The following is a 22,952-nucleotide window of genomic DNA, read 5'->3' on the forward strand; positions in this document are numbered from 1 at the left end:
TACTTCTGAGAACCACAACTAAAATAAACCACTTAAAATATTTGAATGTTATTTTCAAGAAAATCAGTCCTAATATTAGACTTTGAGAACAGTGCTTTAAACACTAATAATATACCTGAATCTGCATTTATATCACTGCAGGAAAAAATAATAGCTCATACTTTACCACATATTTTATATATATATTCTATTTTTTTTTTTTGTATTGGGCATCAAACTCATGACCTTGTGCTTGCCAGGCAGGTGCTTATGCTGCTGAGCGAAACCCCCAGTGCTACCACATATTATATTGAGTGAATTTTAAGAAATTCTAGTCATCTAAAATTCTTCAGCAATGGACTTGCTACTTGTATATACTGTATCCCATAAATACCTTTTATCTCTCAAAGTATATTCACACTTTGGAAAGTGGTGAAAAATTAGTCATTATAACTATTAGTGAAGCTGGAGAGATACTTCCTAAGAAGGTAAAATAATGGAAAAAGTATTGTATAAAATTCATTTAAATGAGTTAGTGCCATGACTATTTAAATGCTGATGGGATATGAGGTTAGGATCCAGAGCTTTTATTATTACATATTTTACAGTGATCAAGAATATTCTCAGAAGTTTGAGGCAATGTGAAAATGCTCATGACCCACAAAACCTACAACTATGGCTAGATTTAGATTCAGATTTCCAAATCCTAACCTAACATTGACACTCAGGAGAAGAGAGCTATAAATTGAAAGCATATTGTTAGTCCTTCAATAAAAAGGCATCCTTCTAGTAGAACCAGTTTTTTTCTTTTTTTTTTTTTTTTTTTTAAATTTTATTTAAGGAGAAAAGAAAAAAAAGCAGGGAAAGGGTACAAGTTATACAGATTTACAGAAAAAAAAATGAACAGTAGGAAATCACTAGTTAATGGATTACATATTGTCATCTTAGAAATAATTGTTCAAGTCACAAAATTAAAGCTTGTAAAGTGGACATTCCATCAATGATACTGCAAACAGTTCTGTTCATTGATCCAATAAAACTCTGTGATATCATTTTCTATCTTATACACTTAAATATACATGCAGTTATATAGTTTGGAACACTTTTTTTTTTTTTTTTTTTTTTGGAACACTTTCTTTTTCTCTCTTTTGTACCATGACTATTACACATTTTGGGTTTCATTGCTCCCACGGTTCTTATTACTTTTTTGGAAGAGAGTAAAACCAAATGTGACATAACAGAACAGAATCGGTCAAGTCAAAAGGGTGGACATAATAGATAATGTAAAAACATAATACAAGGTGAACAACAATGGTTACCATAATGCCTCCCGCTATCTCTATTAGAATTGCCTATATCGTTAGTTATAATACAATTGAACAAAACAGTAAAGAATAAAACCGACAAAACCAAAACATTGGAGACATTGTAGGTCTTCAAAAGTAGATAAAAGTCAACAAGAATGGGCGTCATAATGAATCTCATTATCTTCACAGCTGATGCCTAAACTTTCGAACTTGATACTATCCAGCAAAACAGAATAGGGGAACATCAGTTAAAAACCAGATGGTGAGAGTAATACAGGGCTTTAAATCAAGGTAATGAAAAGTCATAGTGGGTTACTATAATATATCCTGCTATTTTTTCCCTTAATTAAAAGGATAAAGATAAAAAAGTAAATGATGGAGTGGAGATTGAGATAAAAGAGGGCATAACAACGAAACAGCACAGATCAAAACATAACCATTTAAGCAGAATAGTGTTTCACCACCAGATAATCCTAACCTAAAAGTAGTTACCATATTGTCTCTTTCCTTGAAATCCTTGAGTACAACTTCGTATACTGTAGCATTAAGTATATCAAAACAATGTAAAACCATTTAAGAGAATGACAGCATTACAGAGTATTTAGAATCGACTAACAGAAAATGAACAATGGTTTCTGTATAATCTCCTTGTCTTTAAAAGGTTTTTGCTTATACTATCGTACATAATAAAATCCAATAAGATACAGCCTATTTAGACCATTGGAGACAGAAGGACAAAAGCTAGATGAGACTTCAAAACAAGATGATACTAAATCAGTATTACCTATTAAGATGTCATTTTCTCCAAAATAGCTGTTCCTATCATCCAATCTTCTCTGCCTCATTTCTGTTGAGCTCTTTTTCTGTCAGTAGCTGTCAGTTTGTCTTCTTCATTTTGTTCTCTGCTCCATTCGTTGTGGCCTCTCTGCCATTATTTCTGGATTCTTTGTATTTTTCTTTTTTTAGAATATCCTGCAATACTCTCTGTAGAGTTGAATTGGTGGTTGCAAATTCCCCCAGTTCCTCTTTATCCTGGAAGCACCTTGTTTTTCCATCAATTTCCAGGGACAGTTGTGCAGGATATCTCAATCTTGGCTGGAGATTATTATCTTTCAAAGCTTGAATTATTTCCCCCCACGCTCTTCGTGATTTGATGGTTTGTGCAGAGAAATCTGCTGTAATTCTGATGGGTGTTCCCTTGTAAGTGGTCTGTTTCTTGTCTCTTACAGCTTTTAATATTCTGTTCTTGTATTGAATTTCTGGAATTTTTATTATTATATGCCTGGGTGTTGCTCTGTTTGGGTTGTAGGTAGCTGGAGTCCTGTATGCCTCATACATCTGAGTATCTTTACCTTTTGCTAAATTAGGAAAATTCTCCTGGATTATTTCTGTGAGTAGCTTTTGTAGTTCACTTGTTTGTGTCCCTACTTCTTCTTTTATGTTCTTAATCCTTAAGTTATGGATCCTCTTATCATCCTCTTGTCTTTGTATTATTGCTGTTTGTTTCTTTGTTATTTTTAAGACGTTTTTCATTTCATTCTCCCATATTACAAATCTGCCCTCCAGTTCAGATAGTCTGTCCTTAGTTTCTTTCAAGCTGTTATGCCAGTCTTCGATAGACTTCTTAGTATCTTGGTAGTCCCTTTGAACCTGCTTCACGTATTCTATGCTTTCTCTGTTTTCTCCATCAAACAATTCTCCCCTTTTTTTCTGTTCTTCCATTCCACCACCTGTTTTTTCTTGGGTGGTACTTAGCATTTCTCTAACTATTCTGCCTACTTCTAGCTTCAGGTCGTTGATAACTTCATTCCTGAATTGGTCTATGAGGCTCTCTATATGGTGCCTTATGTATATTGGTGCGGTGTTTGCTATTGCCTGTTTCTCAGAATTGGGGGCCGAGGAGCCTTTCTTGTTGCTGCCTCTTCCCATGCTGCCTCTTCTTCTCTGTTCCTTATATATGCAAGCTTATATAAGAGGCCCAGCTTCTCTCCCAGTCAGCCACAGCCTGATCGAATTGCGCCAGTTAGGTGTTCCCGCTCACTGCTGCGCACCAGGGAGTTGCGGACCAGGCAGCCTACGCGTCTCCCCTCCCGGCCACCGTCAGGCTCTGGGATCTGGGTTGGGACAGCCTACCAGGTCCTCCGGCAGCGTCACGCAGGCCAGGCACTTTTTACCAATCCCGCCCCAGAGGGGGATGTGTGGCTGGAGTCCCCACAGCGCCCTGCTCCCGCAGGATTGCTCGGGCCCAGAAAGTCCTCCGCTGGAGTCAAACTGTGGTAGAGTGTCAGCTTCTCTCACTCACCTCACCACAAGTCAGTGCACGCCTCCCTGCCGTTCGCAGATTGCCGTTCTCAGAGCTTCTGCGCGTCTCTCTCCTTGCCGAGCCAGTGTAGAGGCAGCCAGCCGCCGCGCGGCGGGAAACCCAAGTCGCGGCTTACAATGGCGCGGAGTCCGGCCTCCACACCGAGGCTTTTCTGTTCCTGTTTTAGCACCAGGAATGCATTCCAAGTTGATTTCTCTCAGCCCAGTTTGTTCCTGAGTCAGCAGAGCATATCTCCTCCTGCTTATGTCTCCTTAATCCGCACCATTCCTGGCTTCTGAGCCGAGTCTTTCAGAGAGCCTCCGGTAGTTGCTGTTATCTGTCCGCCATGTTCTCCCGGAACCCAGAACCAGTTTTTTTCAATGAAATTCAGATATTTATAAATAAGATTAGATATAATCAGTGGAAATATCTGAACATTTCTATATTACAGAGCGATAGTTCTTTGTCAAATTAAAGTTCCTCCACCCACTTTACTCACTTCAGTAATAAAGTAGTTTCACATTAATTTATACAGAGGCAGTTAAGTTTTGTCCAATGACTAGGAACACGAAGATTGTTAACACTAAAAGGTGAAGATTTCCCTGAAGCTTACAATTTCTTTATGTTGGGTCAAAGTCATGTTATCTTTGGAGTGAAAGGCATTTAAGTAGTATTCATGTTTAAGACCTCAAAACTGTTTACCATTTTCCTTTTGGAAAAAAAATTCCTGAAAATAAGCTAAGTTTTATAGATACATAATTATTATTTGTTTACATCTAAGAAAATGGCTTATTTTAAAGCTGCAGTATGGATCTTTCTATCCTCATTCTAGCAAATACTCGGTAAAAATAGCAAATAAGGTATATATTTAGTAAGTTTGGAATATATAAAGTGAACCTTCATATCCCTATGAAGTATGTTCTTTTCTCTTACTATCCTCTCTTACAGTTGAAAAAACTTTGAAAGAAATAAATTGTTACTTAGATAGTGTACCTGTGACTTCCAAACCAGTCATTCTGGCCCTTTTGACCATGTTCTTAATGATTATAGTACAATGCTTCTAAATATGCACAACAAGCCTGTATTTTCATTTGTATAGTTTTTTAAAAATTATGAACTAAGAAGTCATATGATAACTGACTGAAAAACTGAACAAAATAAAATAAAAATTGATTTTTTAAAAATCATACACATAGGGGGCTGAGGATTTAGCTCAGCGGCATAAACGCCTGCCTTGCAAGCAGGCAGTCGTGAGTTCGATCCCTGGTACCAATAAAAATGAAAAAGACAAAAAAAAAAAAAATCATACACATAGGTTGGAAACATGTTATAGGCAAGAGAAGAAAAAAGAACTTAAGAAAGCTATTTTCTCAATTATTGATAGCATAAGTTTATATTTAGAATTCTGTGCAAGTATAAACTCTGCATATTGCAGCAATATAGACTTGAACAGGCCAGAAAAATGATACATTTCAAATACCTCATTCTAAAAAGGTAAAAGATCAATGAAGATAACGACTTGCAAATTATTACTCAACTGTCTAGAGAGAAAGTTAAAATGAGCCTGGAGTGCTTTGAATACATCTGTTATTGCTACTTTTACCCATTTTAATACATCTGTTCAGCAATGAGATGGAGGCCACAGCAATTTGGTAAGATGAGAAAAATGTTACATGGGTCTCAAAAGAAGAAATAAAATTTTTACTCCTATATAAGATTACGTATGTCAGGCCGTATATAAAATTATGTATGTAGGTGGTGCAGTCCTATAATTTCAGCACACAGGAGGCTGAGGCAGGAAGATTGTTTCAAATTTAAGACCAACCTGGACTACAAAGTGAGCCCAGTGCAAGCCTGAATTGCATAGTGAGAGCCCGGCTCAAAAAGATTAAAAAAAAAAAAAAAAGATTGTGTATGTAAAAACTCCAAAAATTCAATATATACTATAACAAAATTAATAGGCAAATTTCACAAGTCTCCTGGATTAAAACAATGTATAATTAAAAAATAGAAGAAGAAAAATATAAAAAATACCATTAATGCAGACATGAAAAGGTACCAAGGAATAAACATCAACAAATTTAAGTCAAACTTCTGTTGAGAATATTATAAAACCTCATGGAAAGTAAATAAAACAATATTCAGTGTTATGAATTAGATGATTTGAGATAATAAAGGCATTAATGCTCACTATTGATATCTAAATAGTTCAACTTCTACCAAATTAAAAAACCTTATTTTTGTAATATAACAAACTTTATATAGAAATTAAAAGTTTATATGGAAATATAAAGGGCCAAGGATACCCAAGTCACTCCTAAAGAAGAAGCATATTGGAGTGCTTACTATGCCAGACAGCAGAATCTAACATAGAGTGACAATAACCAAGACAAAGTAGTATTATTATAGGAAGTTAGTATAGAAAAAGTGAGCTCATAATCGAATCCAAACAGATACAAGTTTCCAAATTCATTATTCATTTCTACTATTTTTTCAGTAAAGGTTGTATTATGAAGATATGGGGAAGGATTTTTTAAAAACTGGCACTGCCGATAATATATGTAAACTCACAAAATAAAATTTGAAACCTCCTCACAGCTTATTTAAAACTGGACACCATGTAAATTGTAGTCTATATATGAAAAGTCGAAGTATTTTTCTAACTCCAAGATAGAGAACTATTTCTTATCAAGACAAAAGACACTAATCATGAAAGGAAATAATAATCAATTTGATTTTAAAAATAGTAAATTGTCAGAAGACTCAAGCCATAGAGAAGGAGATATTTACAGAATACTAATCCAAAAGGTCTATAATGTATAAAGAACATCCATAAGCCTGTAATAAAAAGACAAGGTCTAATGGAAAACATGGGTAGGCGAGAACAATGGACACTTCCCAAAAGAGAAAGCCAAATAGCCAACAGAGCTTCTTCACTTGAGTATAATCTGAAAAAGCAAAACAAGGCTGTAATATTATACCACCTACAGCATTCAGGTTTGCTTAAATTACAAAATTTTGCAGCAATGAATATACATACCCAATATATATGTATATAAATGCATTTTTGTTTGAATATATACAATAGTTCCATAAAAGATAAATATGATTGCTTTCACAAAGAAACCATGCATGACTCTTTATAGTATGGCCCCTAACTTAGAAGTCAGTATTCATTACCTCTTCACTTTATTACTTAATCATTTACAACAATAACAAATTGAATATATAGTATATATTCATATTACATAATGTTTTTCTGCCCTCTGCCTAACTAATTGAGAAACACATTTATTAAAACAATTGCAACAGTTCCTCAGGTTGGACAGTATATGAAACTAACTGTATATTTTTGCCTATGTGTCATTTCATAAAAGGAAGATAAGGACTTGCTTCTAAAGACACAAGCTATTTACGTATCCTTAAAATGTGTTCAGTGGTTTTAAGCCTTTTAAGTGTATGTGGGAGTAAAGATTTATATCAACAAGGTGGTAGAACATCTCTTGCTTCACTCTCTCAACCAAAAATCCAATTAACAACTATCCACAGGAAAGAATATCATCATGAATATCACAAACTTGGGAATGAGGCTGACACACCTTGCACTGTAGAATCACGAAGAGACAAGATTAAACAGCAAGAGAAACTAATTTCATTTTTGTCTAAAAAATAGTAAAATGGAAAGAAATTAGATATTTAACAAAGGCATTTGATATAGATCTCAAGGGTTAATACTCGAGAATACTCAAAGCAGTATTCTAGAGAAGCGTGTGAAAATGTCAATATACCGTTCAATATGTAGGCATTTAGGATTTCAGAAAATTATGTAACAGCACCCAATCCATCACATTTTTTCAACCAGCAATACACTCTGCCAGTTGCCACAGCAACACAATCAATTTCTGATTACAAATGCAAGCAGAGCAATTTAGGCCCAGACTGGGAGAGATGAAGAGCATATTCATAGATTTAGGGAAAATTTGAAATTAGTCTGTATCACTCATCTGAGAGGCTGTATTCAATACTCACAATTAGAATCAAGAATGAAAACTTAAAACAGAAATTTCTAGCTGAAGTAAACTAGATTTTTTAGTAAATTTTTTATTGTCTTACAAAAATATAAAATAATTCAGAACTTGTGCTAGATGAATGGTAGTCAATTAAAGCAGCTGAAACTAATCAAAGCAGCAACATGACAAGGTATCAATGTATGAAGAATAAACAGGTGCATGAAAGTTTCAATAAACTCTTTGAATAATTTATTTATCAAATTATAACCAAATCTGCTACTACTTTTTCTTCTTAGGTTTTATTGTTTACTTGATTTTGGTTTTTTGTTTGTTTTTCTTTGTACCAGAGATCGAACTCAGGACCTTGCACTTGCTAAGCAGGTGCTTGTGCCTCTGAGCTAAACTCCTGGCTCTTTATTATTTACTTGAAACATAAGGATCGTTCTCATTAATTACATATAATAGAAAAAAATACCAATATGGTTATATGTTACACTACTTTGAAAGTCCTTCCTAAAATATTAAAAATGTTCTAAAGTTATTTGAATCACATATGTCAACCCAATAACAATAATTTGTATGGATTGGAAACCACTTTTACTAGTGCAAAGCACTCTTCATTATTGAATTAAGTGCATGTGCAAATCAAGGTAAAGGCCAATGAAGTCATTAGGCAAACACAAAATAGTACCTTAGTGACTTGTAAGTAACTGTAAGTAATATGCCTTTCTGTGCATGTAACTCCCTACCACTAGTGTCTAAAATATTGAGCAGGAGATTAGAATCTTATAAACTCTTTTAAGATTGAGTTTATAGGACAGAGCAATTACATGTTAACAGGTTTGTAAAACATAAAAAAAGAAAACAACCATTGTCCTGAGCATTTACTGTGTGTGACTTCCATGTTTCTGAGCATGTGTCTTGTGTTTCAGAGTCCTATTTCATTTAATTTCCACAAAACCCTTCTAAAGCTGTAGTGTTTCGGTCCACTGGTGATGCATCTGAAGCTCTGCCAGTTTAAATCCAGTATCGCAGGCTGACAGAGACTATATGAAGATGATACACTTGTAGCAAACCATAAAGTTTAATATGTAACCAACAGTATAGTTACCTTATTAAAGATTTTCCAAGAATTTTATGCTGTCATTTAAAGATAAACAATCAAATTATATATGCTTACTTTAGCTTTCCAAAAGAAAATTTTATTATTGTGCAGTCAGCAAATCAATTGATCAACAGGAAAAAAAAAGTGTTGGATTTTTGTTTTTAAGTCTTAGAAATACATGACTTATGATCTTAGAATAATTTTAATGAGTAAAATGACAGTGTGAGTATTTGGGGAATAATTTTTCTGAATGCTATAAAAATTTTATTGGCTCATTATTCCTGTTTAATGTGCTATCATTCAAATTTTCAAAATTCACTGACTATAAGCATATAAGCATGTAGGTCAGCTTGAAAGCGAGTTGTTGGCTTTGGGCAAAAATAAATTTATGGTTCCTTATAAAATGTGAAGGAATCCTTAGATATCTTTGAAAGAAAATAAATGAAAGTGGACATAAATTTAAGTTTTATATTCAAGGAGCAAATAAATCTCAATAAATGAAGCAAAATATTAAAGTATTAACTACCACAGTTTTTAATGAAGAATTAAACATCAGAATATGCTGAGTGACACAGCATGGAGAAAGTGAGGGCAAGTGTAAGTATATTTAGTGTAAAAAATTATGAAGATTTTGTTTTTATAATCTAACAAACTTCAATAATAACTATATAGTAACTATGCTAATATCATACATTTATGGTATATATATATATATATGGACATTTTCAAATTTTGATACTGCTACTCTACCCAATGATATAGTTTACACTTATTAAAATGAATATTTTTCTTTTATTCAATGACCCAGGAAAATAACTTTCAAATAATTAGCAGAACTAAACATACTATAAGATCTTTTGAATATCTCAGAGATGACAAGAATAAGCTTATCACTGCCATTAATAACTTCTCGTGCCAGCTGGGGGAAAGGCTGACATGGGGTGCTGACCCACAAAATCTGACATTCAGTGCAATTTAGTCTACATTAGATAACTAAGAGAGAGATAAATATATATCTGTACAACAATATTCAGAGAGGGTGTTTTTAATAGCTATACACTGGACACAATCCAAATGTCCATTACCAGTAAGCAGTTGAACAAAGTAAACAAACTGTATTATAGTGATAGAAATGGGGTATTTTTCAATAACAAAAAGCAATAAGGAGTTGATATGAATACATTTCACAAAATAATTGTGCTGGTTGAAACATAAGCTAGGAAGAAATATTCATTCTGTATAACTTGAATAGATTTACATAACATTCTACAAAATGCCAAATTCATCTACAGTGACAGATGCTGATCATTGTTTAACCAGAAATGGGAGCAAGGAACGTGAGGGATTATAGAGATGCTGGGAATCTCAGGGTGTAGGGGCTGATAGACACCTTAATTAGTGTCATGGTTTGGCTTCATAGGTAGCTATGTAGTACATCTTGGTACTTTTTAAATAAAATAAGTATACAAGCATATTGTTCACAAATCTGAAATAAATGCCTTAAATATTTAAAGTAAGAAATAGACCAAAGTGTTAGAACTGAGAGAACATGGACCTGGAAGGTGGGGGACTCAGAAGATAGGAACTCATAAATCTGGAAAAGCCAGGGTCTTAAACTTTATTTCTGAACTCTGCATGTGTACCATCAATATTTTTAAAATGATAATTTTCAATTTGAAAACAGTGATTTTCAAATTTGATAATAAAAGGGATCACATAACTTTTATAAACTGAATGAGCTGATTTTCCAGTACTTTAATAAATTTTAGTAGGTTTATTTCAATCTACTTTGCTTAATGACAAATGTTACTTATTTGTAAGGGACTGATCAAAGTTACAGGTGAGATCTATGGTAACAGAATAGATAGACTAATTATTTTGCATTATAGTCAAGCTTACAATGTAAGTGAAATGGTCAATGTGAGGCAGAAATATGAGACATAATTTTTGACGTTTTTATATGGGCTAATATATGCCATCTCTAGAACGTTTTTCTTTTGCAAAAGATTTAATAATAGCCTAACCTTCTCCTAACACAAGACTAAGAATTTTAAGGAATTTTAAAAATTAAAATCATTCTCTCAATGGTTTGTCATTTGTAACTAATCATTTCAGTTAACACTGGGAGTCTAGGTTTGGATTCTGACTCAAAGTTTTTGGTTGTGTTGCATCACTTTCAAATGTATCCCATGACTTAAATTCTTCTATGGCTCAATCTATCAAGCATATTTTGTATTTGCCAGTAAAATTTGTATAAAACTATATAAAATTAGTGACCTTTCAGTGATGTTCATTGTAAATGGTGTTGAGCCAGGTCTTTGATAAACTCCTGGATTTTCTTGTTTTTTTTGGTTTTCTAAATACTTTTCCTGTGATTTTATTGTAGCATCAAGTAATAATAAGTTTCAATTCAACCAAATCAGGTTTACTTGTAAAAATAGAAAGCAAAATGTGAAACACAGAGGAGTCTTTTTATATATTAGCCAGTTCTTTATCAATTAATCACTATTTTTCTGTAAGTAATGAATAGGAAAGAAATGTGAAATGAATATAGAAGGACGTTTCTTTCACAAAACATGTTGGGATCAGGCAATCAATAAGTATTTTCCCCTGAGCATCTCCTGTATTTCCAACATTAGGAAAAACATCAATGAAGGGGAAGCAAAGATATTCACTCTGTACCTTGTAAAGGTTTACTTGGCAAATGTCTCCTAAAACATTTTAATACTTACTTCTAATAATAAGGGAAGACAATTTTGTGCATGTAAGTCACTATTAGTATGTGTGTAATCTTTTAGTGAAATCATCAGCAAATATGTTATTTTCTCAAGGAATTTTAACAGGAAATAAAGCATACTATAGGCATCCATCATTATTGTTTAAAATTATTAATATTTTCTTAAACTTTACCTCTAAACTGTGCATGTCCCTATTTTTTGTCTGAGATTACATTATGCAAAATTCTAAACTATGTCTTAATATAATGCAGTATCAAATTCAAATAATTTCCACATTTATTGAAAACATTTAACAATGTGCCATTTTATTCTACTTTAAAAGAAAGTTCTATAATGTAAATTAATTGTATTTTTACACAAAGCTCAGGACACAGATGATTTGGTTTAGGATTTACTATTTGTCTCAGGATCTATTTATTCACAACAGCTTTAATTTGGAATAGACAGTCTGTGAAATATAATTCTCTGTGAATGTTTTCTAAGTAAAAAAATCCACAAAAGAAAGGTAGTTAACCATGTTCCATCTTGTATTTATTATTTTACTTGATACTTATTATATAATCATTTTCATAGCATTATATTCTGTAACCTGTCAATGACTTTAGTATGAATTGGTTTAGAAGCATAACTCTAAAATATAAATTATTTATATAACATAACTATTCCACGTATTTTTTTCCCAAACTGACAGTAACTTTGAAAAGTAAGCAAACTCATAGATATGTTAAATTTCTGATTAGGCTATGATTTTTCCATATATATGGAAAACTTAAAAATAATCTCTCTCTGAAATAATACTACTGTCGATTAACTCAATTACCATACATGGCATTTAAGTTTAAATTATAAGATGCCAAATGTTAAATCTAAATGTCTTTATCTCACTTTCTGGGTCTTACAAAATCAGCAGTTACCTACTTTCTACCTTGATATGCTTCTCACCAAAACACAGTCTCCCTCTGGTCAAGTACCAGTTTTCATAACCTCCCAGTGTGACAGATCGGTTTTTAAGTCAATTCTTACTAAGGAAGTAGAAATAAAATGAAAATTCCTTTCTAAATCATTTCTGAGAAAACAACTCTGATCAGTAACAAGTATTTAAAACTGGAAAGCAGTAATACAAACATATATGTTTAAAACAAAAAGTTAAAATACAATATATTAAAAATGGGAAGTATTCAGGGCAGGCAAAGGATTCAGTGAAAAGCAGTAAAAGGATTTACCTAAAAATCCTAACCCTAAATGCTTATAACACTTTCTTAATATGTATCATGAAAGAGTTTCAGAGGTGTAGAGGTTTTAACTTGCAATTGAGAAGGTGCAGAGGTATACTATAAGCAGAGCCTAGGCCCTCACAAAGCCCGAGAGAGAGCACAACAGACACAGTCAATCACTGAAGGTAACACACAAGTCAGCATTTATTAGAGTTTTAAAATAGTTAGGATTTCTGACTCAGTAATTCTATTTTGGAAATTGTACTTCTAAGAAATGCCTTAAAATGTAGAAAACATTTTATAGAAAGACATTCAATTTTCAACATTACCATATATCAACAAAAAGTCAGGAACAGCTTGGGTGAAAGACTAAGTAAATCATGGCATATTCAGAGGATAGACTTTTAGAAAGACTCTTAAAAGCTTATGAATTTGCAGTGATATGTATAATATCAGTATATTACAAAGATGTCACAAAGTTTCACATAAAGCCTTATAATAATAACACATAATGGAAACTATACATGGGCACACATATTCTTCATGGAATATATATATATATATATATATAGTATAAAAATACACAAGTTGCAGAGTGTTAAACATGCATATAATGAATGGGATAATTATTTTGGGCAAAAGATGCTGGAAATAAAGACTGAGAGCCAAATGACGAGGCAGCCTGGTAAGTCTGTCTCAGCTTTCACACTCCCCCAACTCTCCTCCAGGTCTTCCTCATCTGTTACATATCACTAAACATGGCTCACTCCTGGAGGCCTTCCCAGATCTGCCCTCTTACAGGTCCATCCAGCTTTGTGCTCTCATAGCATCATGCATTTCCTCTCTGCTAACTTATTCAAAGAGTAGTTATCTTGTTCTTATTATAAAATAAACAGAGAACCAGAATTAAAAATACACAATCTACACACTCTTGTGTTATGAATTGTATTTTCAGATAAAATTGGACCACCAAAAGCCTACATGTATGTATTATACCAATTTAATTTATGCAAAATCCAATTCATTAAGATATATTTTAATGTCCTGTACTTGACCCTCACTGAAATCTCTGGTGGATGAAATTTGCTACTGTATTTCTTGTAAGAGGTAAAAATGTAGATATGTTGTACTGCATGTATTTAAAATGCTACATGATCAATTTCTCTGAGAATTTAATGTAGAGAAAGCTTCAATTCCCAATAGGGATTGATAAGCTTCCTTTGTGAAAAAGTATAAAATGTTCTTTCAGCATCAGATGCCAAGAAGCTCAGAATTAAATTCGAACATAAATCAATAAATATACTGACCCTTGTAAATGACAAAATTGATTCACTTACTCTTTACTCCAGGCTTTTTACTTTAACTATATTCCATTTCATTATTTCACTATTCTTTGTCCTATTTTGTTTCTGATCATTCCAATTTGTTTTTCAAGTCTTATATCTTAATGCATTTGTATTTCATTGTGGGTCACTTGAAATTGGTTGAGGAACACGTTTTAAAGAAATACATAAACACTTTTTTTTTGAGATCAGTATCTCCTAACAATGCATATATTTTCAAGAGAGAGATGAAAATCATTATAAGGAATCAAAAAGAAACTTGGAGTGGAAAACTATACTTGCAATACATGTACTTAAAAATGTCACATATTTAAAATAGAATATGAAAAAGTACCACAAGTAAATATGTCAAATCAAACAAAAATAAAAAAGCTAAAGTATTGCACAGATGCTTTATTAAAGAGCGTATTCAAATGACCAGGAAATATGTAAGAATTTTATAAAACTAAGCAGTCACAATAAAAATCCATCCACAAGAAAGTAATGTTTTATACTCATTGAAGTACTTAAAATACTAAATGAGGAAAATATTAACTTATTACTGGTGAGATGATAGAGTAAGTAGCACTCTTACATAAAGCTAGATAAAAAGTTAATTTTGAAATATCAATTTTGATATATTTACTAAACACCCATTATACGCATAATTTAGGGCACTGCAATTCTACTCTAGCTATATATACTCAGACGTTTAATTCTATGCCCTCCAAACATTGTCTATAACAGTTATAAATCAGAAATCACACAAATACTCATCAAGAGAGGAACAGATAAACGTATTCTAGTACATTCACATACAAAAATACTATTCAGGAATAAATATAAAGGGTTGATTTACAACTACAATTGTATATAACAGTGTAGGTGAATCTCACATACATCCTTTTGATGAAGAAAATCAGATAAAAAAATGCAATTGTCATTAGAAAGCAGGACACTTGATTTAACAACCATGACGCATTTAGTACATATGCATTTTCTATATCCATATCATGCATTAACTAAAGTATTAAAAACATTTTCAACGATGGTCTACTCTGAATCAAAAACAAAAGAAAACAAAAACAAAAACTAGAACTGTATGTTCCTTTTCCTGTTCTGGCATTTAATGTGTTTGTAAACATTATAAAATTGTTTGAGATGTATATAGTAAGTGGAAAACATAGTCTACCTGCCTTTTCATGGGAGGCTGGAAAAGTCAAGTGAAAGAGAGATGATTATCCTGTTAAAGATTAAAGCATTAACATGTGATATGAATTACCAAGTGGCTACTTTAATATAGAGATAGCAAAGATAAACCATTTAAATTCAGTTAGAATCCTAAATTAAATATAAAAGATCTGGTAACTTTCTCACCATTTGGGAAGATAGAATTCTTACTTTAGTTCCTAAATCAAAATGATTTAAGGTGAAAGCAACCCTTTAAAACAAACATTGAAATTATGAGATTAAGGTAGTAGAGACAAACATTTAACCCATAAAATTACATAGAAAAAAGCTTTTTAAAGCCAAACAGTCTAACTTTTCACAATGAACATGTGTAACTCTTTCGGTACAGACTATTGATAAATTATTTTCGTTTTCTATATTTATGTGACATCATTTGCATTTTTTCTCTAAGGTGTTAGTTATTTAATTATAGTATAAAATAAGTCACTGATCAATTCGTTTGACTAAAGAAAAATAGCACATGATAATTTCCAGAAATTTTTCCAAAGCTGGAGTTGCAGCAGTGATTGAATATTACTCAGGCTTTAAGAAGCTTGCTCCAGAATAAAACACAGGTTCAACTAAATTTATATCACAGGCAAAAGAGAAGAAAGAGGAGACTGGAACAGGAATGCTGGGGATTATTCAGAGATTGAAACTTTATTTTATTTATTTTTTAAGTGGTTGAATAAACAGGGTGTTAGGGTAGACCTGACTGAAAAATGATTTTTTAAAACAAACATTTGAAACATCAAGAGATGCTGATATGCACCTTTCAGGCAAGGGGAACTAGACGGGCAGACATAAAGGCAGCCATGTAATTGAGCATCAAGGAACATCAAGGAAGACATTGTTGATGGTACTGGACAAGTGAAGGAGAAAGTTCTAATGTGCATGCAAGCAAACAGTGGCTAGATCACTTCAGTCTTCAGGACTGTAAGTACCTGAGCTTGTATTTTGAGTAAAAGGTGCCATCTGAGAGTTTGAGGCAAGGAATGCCATGATGTTGCAGAGTTAGGATCTTCTGGGTATTAAATTGTCATGAATGATTAAAAAATTTCAAACTGGAAACAAGAGAATTATTGCAACAAGAAAGAGGCAGAGGAGAAGAAGAAAAGTAGAGATGCTTTTCTTCATTCACTAAGTGTTTACTAAGTACACTGCTCTGGCTAAAATTTAAATGTGAATTAGATTTCTACCCTCTTCAGAAGGAGATAAAATATGAGCAGAAATAACCATAATACAAAATAGAGAACAATGGGAAAAAAGGTTAACTTTCTATCTTAGGTTACAGAGAGGCAGAATTAGGGAAGTTTTCTCCAAGTATCTGGTGCTTTGCTAGAGACAAAAATATATTCACAGCATGTGTTCAGTCTCTGAACTATTAAATTAGCATTTTAAATGGTGCCTGGCACATAGCCAGTGATCAGTAGATATTTGTTACCTAATAATAGGATGAATGTGTGTATGCAGATATGTAGAGAAAAGTGTCATACAAGTCAAGGGAACAAAATAAGAAAATCATAAAAGTGAAGATTTAAATTTGTTTCCTGAGTTTAGGGTGGCCAAAGCAAATGATAACAGTGGAAGATGAAATTAAAAACACAGACTAGATTAGATGATAGAAAGTTTTGCTGGCATCAGGGGAGAATTATCATTTTTTGGTAAGAGTTGGGGATTTTCAAAAACTTTGAATAGTGATGTAACTTTGTACTGGAAAAATGAATGTGACAGAGACGATTCTAGATTGGTGATTGCATTCTAAAGACCAGTTTGGATATTATCCAAACCTAGGAAAAAGCTAGTAAGGATCTCTATCAGGTTATTGTCACTTGACTCCTTTCACTGGATTGAATAAGTACTTGCAAGCCTAATCATAGATTTATAATTATTTGTACTGGACGGCCAGGGATATAGCTCAGTGGTGTAAGTGCCTGTCCGGCAAGTGCAAGATTGTGTTTGATTCGTGGTATCAAAAAAAAAAAAAAAAAAAAAAAAGCTTGGGCCTATATTTATTTGTACTGTAATTATTTTACTTATCCCTCTCCTTTTTCTTCATTTACAATATAGCATATTTAGCACTGATAGTAGTAGGCACTGTTAGTTATCTCCTATGCCCCTTCTTCTTTTTACTACCATAATAAAACTAAGTTTGAGATAGACACAGAACTACTAGGTAGATACTATGTTTACAGCTGTTCTAGGAACTAATTGTGGTCATAACGTAAGTTTTGACAATGGATTTAAGTGATAAGAATAACTTCTTCGGTATATGCCCTCATAATGAAATTGCTGTTTCTTTTTGCCTCCTTCTTGCAATGTACTGATTTTTCTCGCTGCCTGCCTGAAGCAGACATTGGAAATTACACTCTTTGGAACTATGTAACTTTTTTAGTCTTTTTCCTACTAAGACATGTGGGGAGGATTTGGAGTTACCTTAAGGGTCTATCAGAGGGAAAATGAAGTATGAAATCTTCAAGTCATGTACTGCCTTTCATTCTTCATAGACAACTTTGTTTTTGTTTTTGTTTTTTTTTGTCTTTTTGAGACAGTCTCATTATGCAGTTCAGGCTGGCCTTGAACTCATTTTGTAGCCCAGGCTAGTCTTGAACTTGCAGTGAACCTCCTGCTTCAGCCTCCTGAGTGCTGGGATTACAGGTATGTGCCACGATGCCCCATTTATGGACAAATATTATAATAACATAAATTTAAATATTATTGTTTGATTTCATGGTTTTCATGATTGCTTATTTTCATACAAAAGGCAACAGAAATTTTGTGGAATTGAAACGTGTCTCAAGAACATTTATAATTAGGATTTCAAAAACTATCTGTTTATGTTTACCATTACTTTGCAAATAATTTTGTGTTCTTATAAACATATTATGATTGCTTAAATAAGAATTTCTGTTTTCACAGTGTATACCAAATCAAATTTGTATATTTGTATTACTACAGTACTCTCAAAGAAATATCTTGAGTTGTATGCACCTTTGAGTACATTTGTACCTGATTTGAGTGAAACAGCTTTGGAATGATAGCTTATCTAATTAGCTAGGTTTTGAAAGAGGCAAGTAAAGGTAAGTCCTAACCCTGGAAAAAATTTATGGAAGATTGGATCATGGAGTTGCAATTTTAAAAAGTCAGAAATTTATGTTATATATTCTTTATAGAAATATACCTTTGGAAAGACAGAGACCGTTTCACTTTATGTAATGATGAAAGTCTATACTGCTAAAAAAATGAAATATGAGATATAAAAAATCAGTTTTTGTTTCCTATACTACTTGTTATTTTGTATAAACAATATTGTCTTTCTTTTACCAAAGCCTTATTGTTGTAGTAGATTTAGTTTGGTGTACTAAGGACAAGGACTTTGTTTTGCTGATCTCAAATCCCTAAAACTATGCTTAGCAAGTAGTAGGCCCAAAAATAAAAGAGTTTTTGATAAAATCGATGAATAATGTTTGGATCTAAGAATTATTACTATTTCTTGGTAAAGTGGCAAAGTAACCTAGCCTGATTTGAAGACCTCAGTGGAAAGACAAGCACTACCAATAAAATATTTAGTATTAAAATAGGTAAAGAGAAGTTAAATTACCTTAAATAAAATGTTTAGATCTTTTTTTGTAGGGTGAGTAATGGAATCCAACTCAGGACCTTACACTTGCTAGGCAGGTGCTTGTGCCACTGAGATATGCCCCTGGCCTAAATAAAATGTTTATAAAAGGTTACTTCAGAGTCAATATTTTGAGTCTTATCATTATATTTATTATATATGGCAGAATGTTCAAGCACTTGAGTTTTACTTCAGGTTAGGCAATGGAAGTACGACATAAGAATGTAGAATTATTGAGTCAGAAGAAAAAGAAAAACATGACTTTTACTTTTGCATATATGTGTTGTTAAATACAACTTTGAAAAAACCACCAAAATTATAATCATAAATATTGTGCAAAGAACTTGAGTTGATTAGACTGAATAATTATGCTATTCTATGTTGCTGATAAATGACTTGCTATGATTCCCAAGAGAACTTAGACACATGAAATTTCTTGAGCAGTTACCATAAGCAGGAATTTTTATTCTATTTTCAAGTATTTTAAGTGCAGTAAATCAATGACACGTCAAAATATGTGTAGCAGTGTAGGAATTTGGACTAGGTAATCTTAGATTTTTTAAGGATTAGTTTAAGAAGAAAGAATGAAACAAAAAATAATACTGAACTGGAAAAGAACATTATTCATTTAACATAATAAATTGTCATATAACAAGTCAAATCATCCTAGGGTATAAATTATTCAAATTTGAAAGCTACATTTGTTATTTCATGTCTCATTCCTGGACAGGGAACGTGTGACTCAGTAGCAATATCTGGTTTGCTATACCAAATTCAGAGCTATTTAACAAATACGAAGATTTAAAAAAATTATCATGTATGTAACCATTTGTTGTGCAATTTAAATTTTTTTCTAACAGCATTGAGCATGTTTTTATTATACAAATAATGAACTATGAGCTGTGTTAATAGAGATATTAGAACAAAAGCTCAGATTGTTTGAAATGTATTTTAAAGGCCTATCAGGAAACAGGCATCACATTAAGTTTCCTTCAGTATACTAACAGGCTGATAATCCTTTTATAAGAATGTTGTTAGGAAATTCTAAGACATTCTAAAATATAGTAGTAGAATCAACTTATTAGTGTAGATTATTTAATGACTCTGTGGTCCTCATTTTTTTTTTTTTTTTTTTTAATGAGCTCATGTTAAATTTTGCAAGAGGTTTCTAAGAGCTCCTCTTCCATGAGGCCTTTTGCTGAGTGGGCCTCAGAAAAGAAAGAGGATCTTTTTTTCTTCATGTAAGTACCTTTAGGGTAATCTGGACTGGTCTAGAAACTATGGGTTATCAGGAAGATGATTATAATGGGTAGGGTACATGTCTTGCCAAAGAGGCTTTCTAATCTAGCCTGACCACCCTCCGTTGGGCATCTTCGGTTAGTGGCCAAGAGTCATGGTCAGTTTTGGCAAATACTACCCAGGACACGGACTTGGAATCCATCCTAGAGCTGGCAGGCCCTACAATTTCATGTCCCCTAATTTGGAGCGAGTGCTTTCAATTGAAGATCACTTACGACTGAATTTTTCATCATAGCTTTGACTGTGAAGCCCTCAGAAACCAAGGAGTGAGGCTGGTGCACCGGGAGCGGCTGTTGTGCCAGCAGTTTGGTCCTCTTCGGCATCTTGTCTGGGCATTTGTTTAAGCCGAGGGTCTCTTTTTCTGCCACCATCTTCCTAGATAATGTCTTGTTCTCATAAAAAGTATAGTAAAAAAATTCAGTGGGCTTTACGGATGTGAGCAGGAGGTCGAGAAAGCAATGTAAAAAGGCGCCTTACTGGTAGAAATTCAACCCCTCCTTAATGCCCAAGTTGATCCAGATGTTTGGCAGCTCCTAGGTGAAGGGTTTAGAGAGGGGAGGGGTGGGTGGAAGGCCGGATAGTTTCTAGAGCTGCCACCCTCCCAAATGTAAGCCTCCCAGTTGCTAAGCGACTCATCAACACTGCAGTCCAGTAGCCCCGCCCCCCGCGACGAACATTTCCTGGACCTTAAACCGGAAAGGGAGGCTTGCTGCCGCAGGCTGGAGAAGAAACTACAGACCCAAACTACGCCTCCCAACAGACCACGGGGTGCGGGCCGTTTGCGCGTGCGCATTACATCTCCGGGCGTGAGGGCGGGGAGGCCTGGATGATTTAACCCGCGACAACCGCTGGTGGGAAGCACTTGCGGTCGCCGATGAGCACATAGGCCCCTTCTCATCCAGCAGCCACCACTTTCCCAGTGACCATGATAGGTACGTGGGTGCTTGCCAGGTACAGCCTCTGCGCCGCCCGGGGTCCAGGTGTGGCAGACGACTGGGACCTTCGAGTGCCGGAAGGTGCCACCTGTCAGTGACAGGGCAAAAGTGTCCGCGCCATCCTGCATCGCGCCGCCGGGCTCCCCTCTGCGGTTCGCACCGGCATGGAGTCTCCGGCCTCCATGGGTTGTCCAGGAGCCCCAGTGTGTGTTTTCAGTCCCCATCTTTCCCGCCTGTAGCGTAAAGGCTCCTACTGAAGACAACTTCTCCAGGGACACTCGGGTGTCCCGCTGCGCCCCCTGCCTTTCGCGAGGGCCAGGCTGGGTTCTCGCCACGCCACTCTCAGCACACTGTCAGTCAGAACCGTAGAACGGTGTGTGGTACATGTAAGGTCCATTTTTCGTCCAAACTTCTCCCCTCAACTTCTTGAAGGGGACCTGGTCGGCTGTCATCAGTTAAGGACATCCGGATCCAGTGTCTGTAGGACTCTTAAGGAAACTCTGTCTAAGCATTAAACTCTAGTGAAGGTACCTGATGATTAAGTGTTGGGGGTCGAAAGAAATTTCTCCAGGTTTTAATCTTCATGCTCCTTCGGATCTCTACTGTTAAATCTCTCAGTGAAGATCTAAGATCAAATAAGAACAAATGTTAGCAGTGAATACATTTCTTGCCTTTTGTACCTACATGTAGTTTTGTGAATAAAACTTCGTAGTCATTAGAGTTGCTATAAAACTGTGAAGTCTAAGATTAGCAAAGGTCCTCTCTTTCAACATTGGTACCAAAAGTTACTGGAGAGGTTATCATTAAATTTAGAGGGAATGAATATTGTATGTAGAAAACATTGCTGCTCCAGTGTTTCATTATTGGGGAGACTTCCTCCAGTTTATGTTTGGAAGATTTGGTGAACTTGTTTGGGGATTATTCCTGGTGTCACTTATAAAACACTTTTGATTGCAATAAGCACATTTGAAGTCAGATGTGGTCTGTCCAGATGACAGATGAGAGGTGGATTTATAAGATATATATTTTTGGCCTGAAAATACTTATCTGTTTTATTTATGAAAGTAATGTTAAAAACATTCTTCCCATCCTAGTCATACCGTTACCTAACATTGTTTTTGCAACAGTATTAAAAGTTAAGAATGTTATGCATCTTTTTTTACCTTTCTGATTTTTGGTGAAAGACTTGAAAAGTTATCAAATTAAGAAAAAATAATATTTTTATGAATCTTACTGTAACTGCTGGGTATTGTTTGCATAAAATGCACTTGTAAACACATCTGAACTGAATCTCTTAACCAAATAGATTTTTCAATGTCTAACATATAGGAAAATAATAGTCTGTACCTTAGTTTGTTGGCATTTAATTTTAATTCAACATAATCAAGCACAGAGATTCTTTTAAGAGAAATTTATTTAAAACTATATAGAGATATGAATTTAAGATACAGAAATTATCACTTATTTATAAATTATTATCTAATAAATATGTTAATGACATTATTTCCATGAAATACATTTAGGTGGTTTGTTTAGTTTTAATTTGGAATTCAGCTTCCAAGAAGAAAGAAATATGGTACTTTGATTGTGATGAGACAAATTGGTTATTGGCAATAGCATGAAGTAAAGTGAGGTTTCTTTTTTTTCTGGTACCAGGGATTGAACTCACACTTGCCAGGCAGATGCCTATGCTGCTGAGATAAATGTAAAGTGGGTTTTAAAACTTACTCTTGCTCAAGCTATTGTCGTACATATTGCAGATAAACACAGTATTACATGTTCATTTATTATTATAAATAATAAAATCCATGCTTCCTTAAGAACAGTATATTCTGTGTACAAACCCTGTGAACAAGGGATAGTAGGTTTTCTCATTCAACTACTGTAATTTT

General features: G+C 33.9%; 2 protein-coding genes across 5 annotated transcripts in view; one reads left to right on the plus strand and one right to left on the minus strand.

The window, feature by feature from the left end:
• The window catches only part of Pacrg (parkin coregulated), a 503,840-nt gene extending 482,933 nt beyond the window's left edge, over positions 1–20,907 (minus strand). The window contains exons 1-2 of one of the 2 annotated variants that reach the window (XM_063233338.1): positions 20,603–20,907; positions 20,341–20,517 (exon numbers count right to left, since the gene is read on the minus strand). In XM_063233338.1, coding sequence (XP_063089408.1) covers positions 20,341–20,496 — 156 coding nt within the window. In that variant the 5' untranslated portion in view covers positions 20,497–20,517; positions 20,603–20,907. Of the gene's footprint in view, positions 1–20,340 lie in introns of both variants that reach the window. The other variant, XM_003466379.5, reaches the window with a different exon arrangement.
• Positions 20,880–22,952, plus strand: part of Prkn (parkin RBR E3 ubiquitin protein ligase) — a 1,262,552-nt gene continuing 1,260,479 nt past the window's right edge. Inside the window, exon 1 of one of the 3 annotated variants that reach the window (XM_063233336.1) lies at positions 20,880–21,057. In XM_063233336.1, the coding sequence (XP_063089406.1) occupies positions 21,051–21,057 (7 nt within the window). In that variant the 5' untranslated portion in view covers positions 20,880–21,050. The remainder of the gene's footprint in view (positions 21,058–22,952) is intronic. The other 2 variants (XM_063233335.1, XM_063233337.1) reach the window with 2 other exon arrangements.

Source organism: Cavia porcellus, unplaced genomic scaffold (genome assembly GCF_034190915.1).
Source record: "Cavia porcellus strain 051 isolate PalLab524CR breed Dunkin Hartley unplaced genomic scaffold, mCavPor4.1 scaffold_22, whole genome shotgun sequence".
NCBI lineage: Eukaryota > Metazoa > Chordata > Mammalia > Rodentia > Caviidae > Cavia > Cavia porcellus.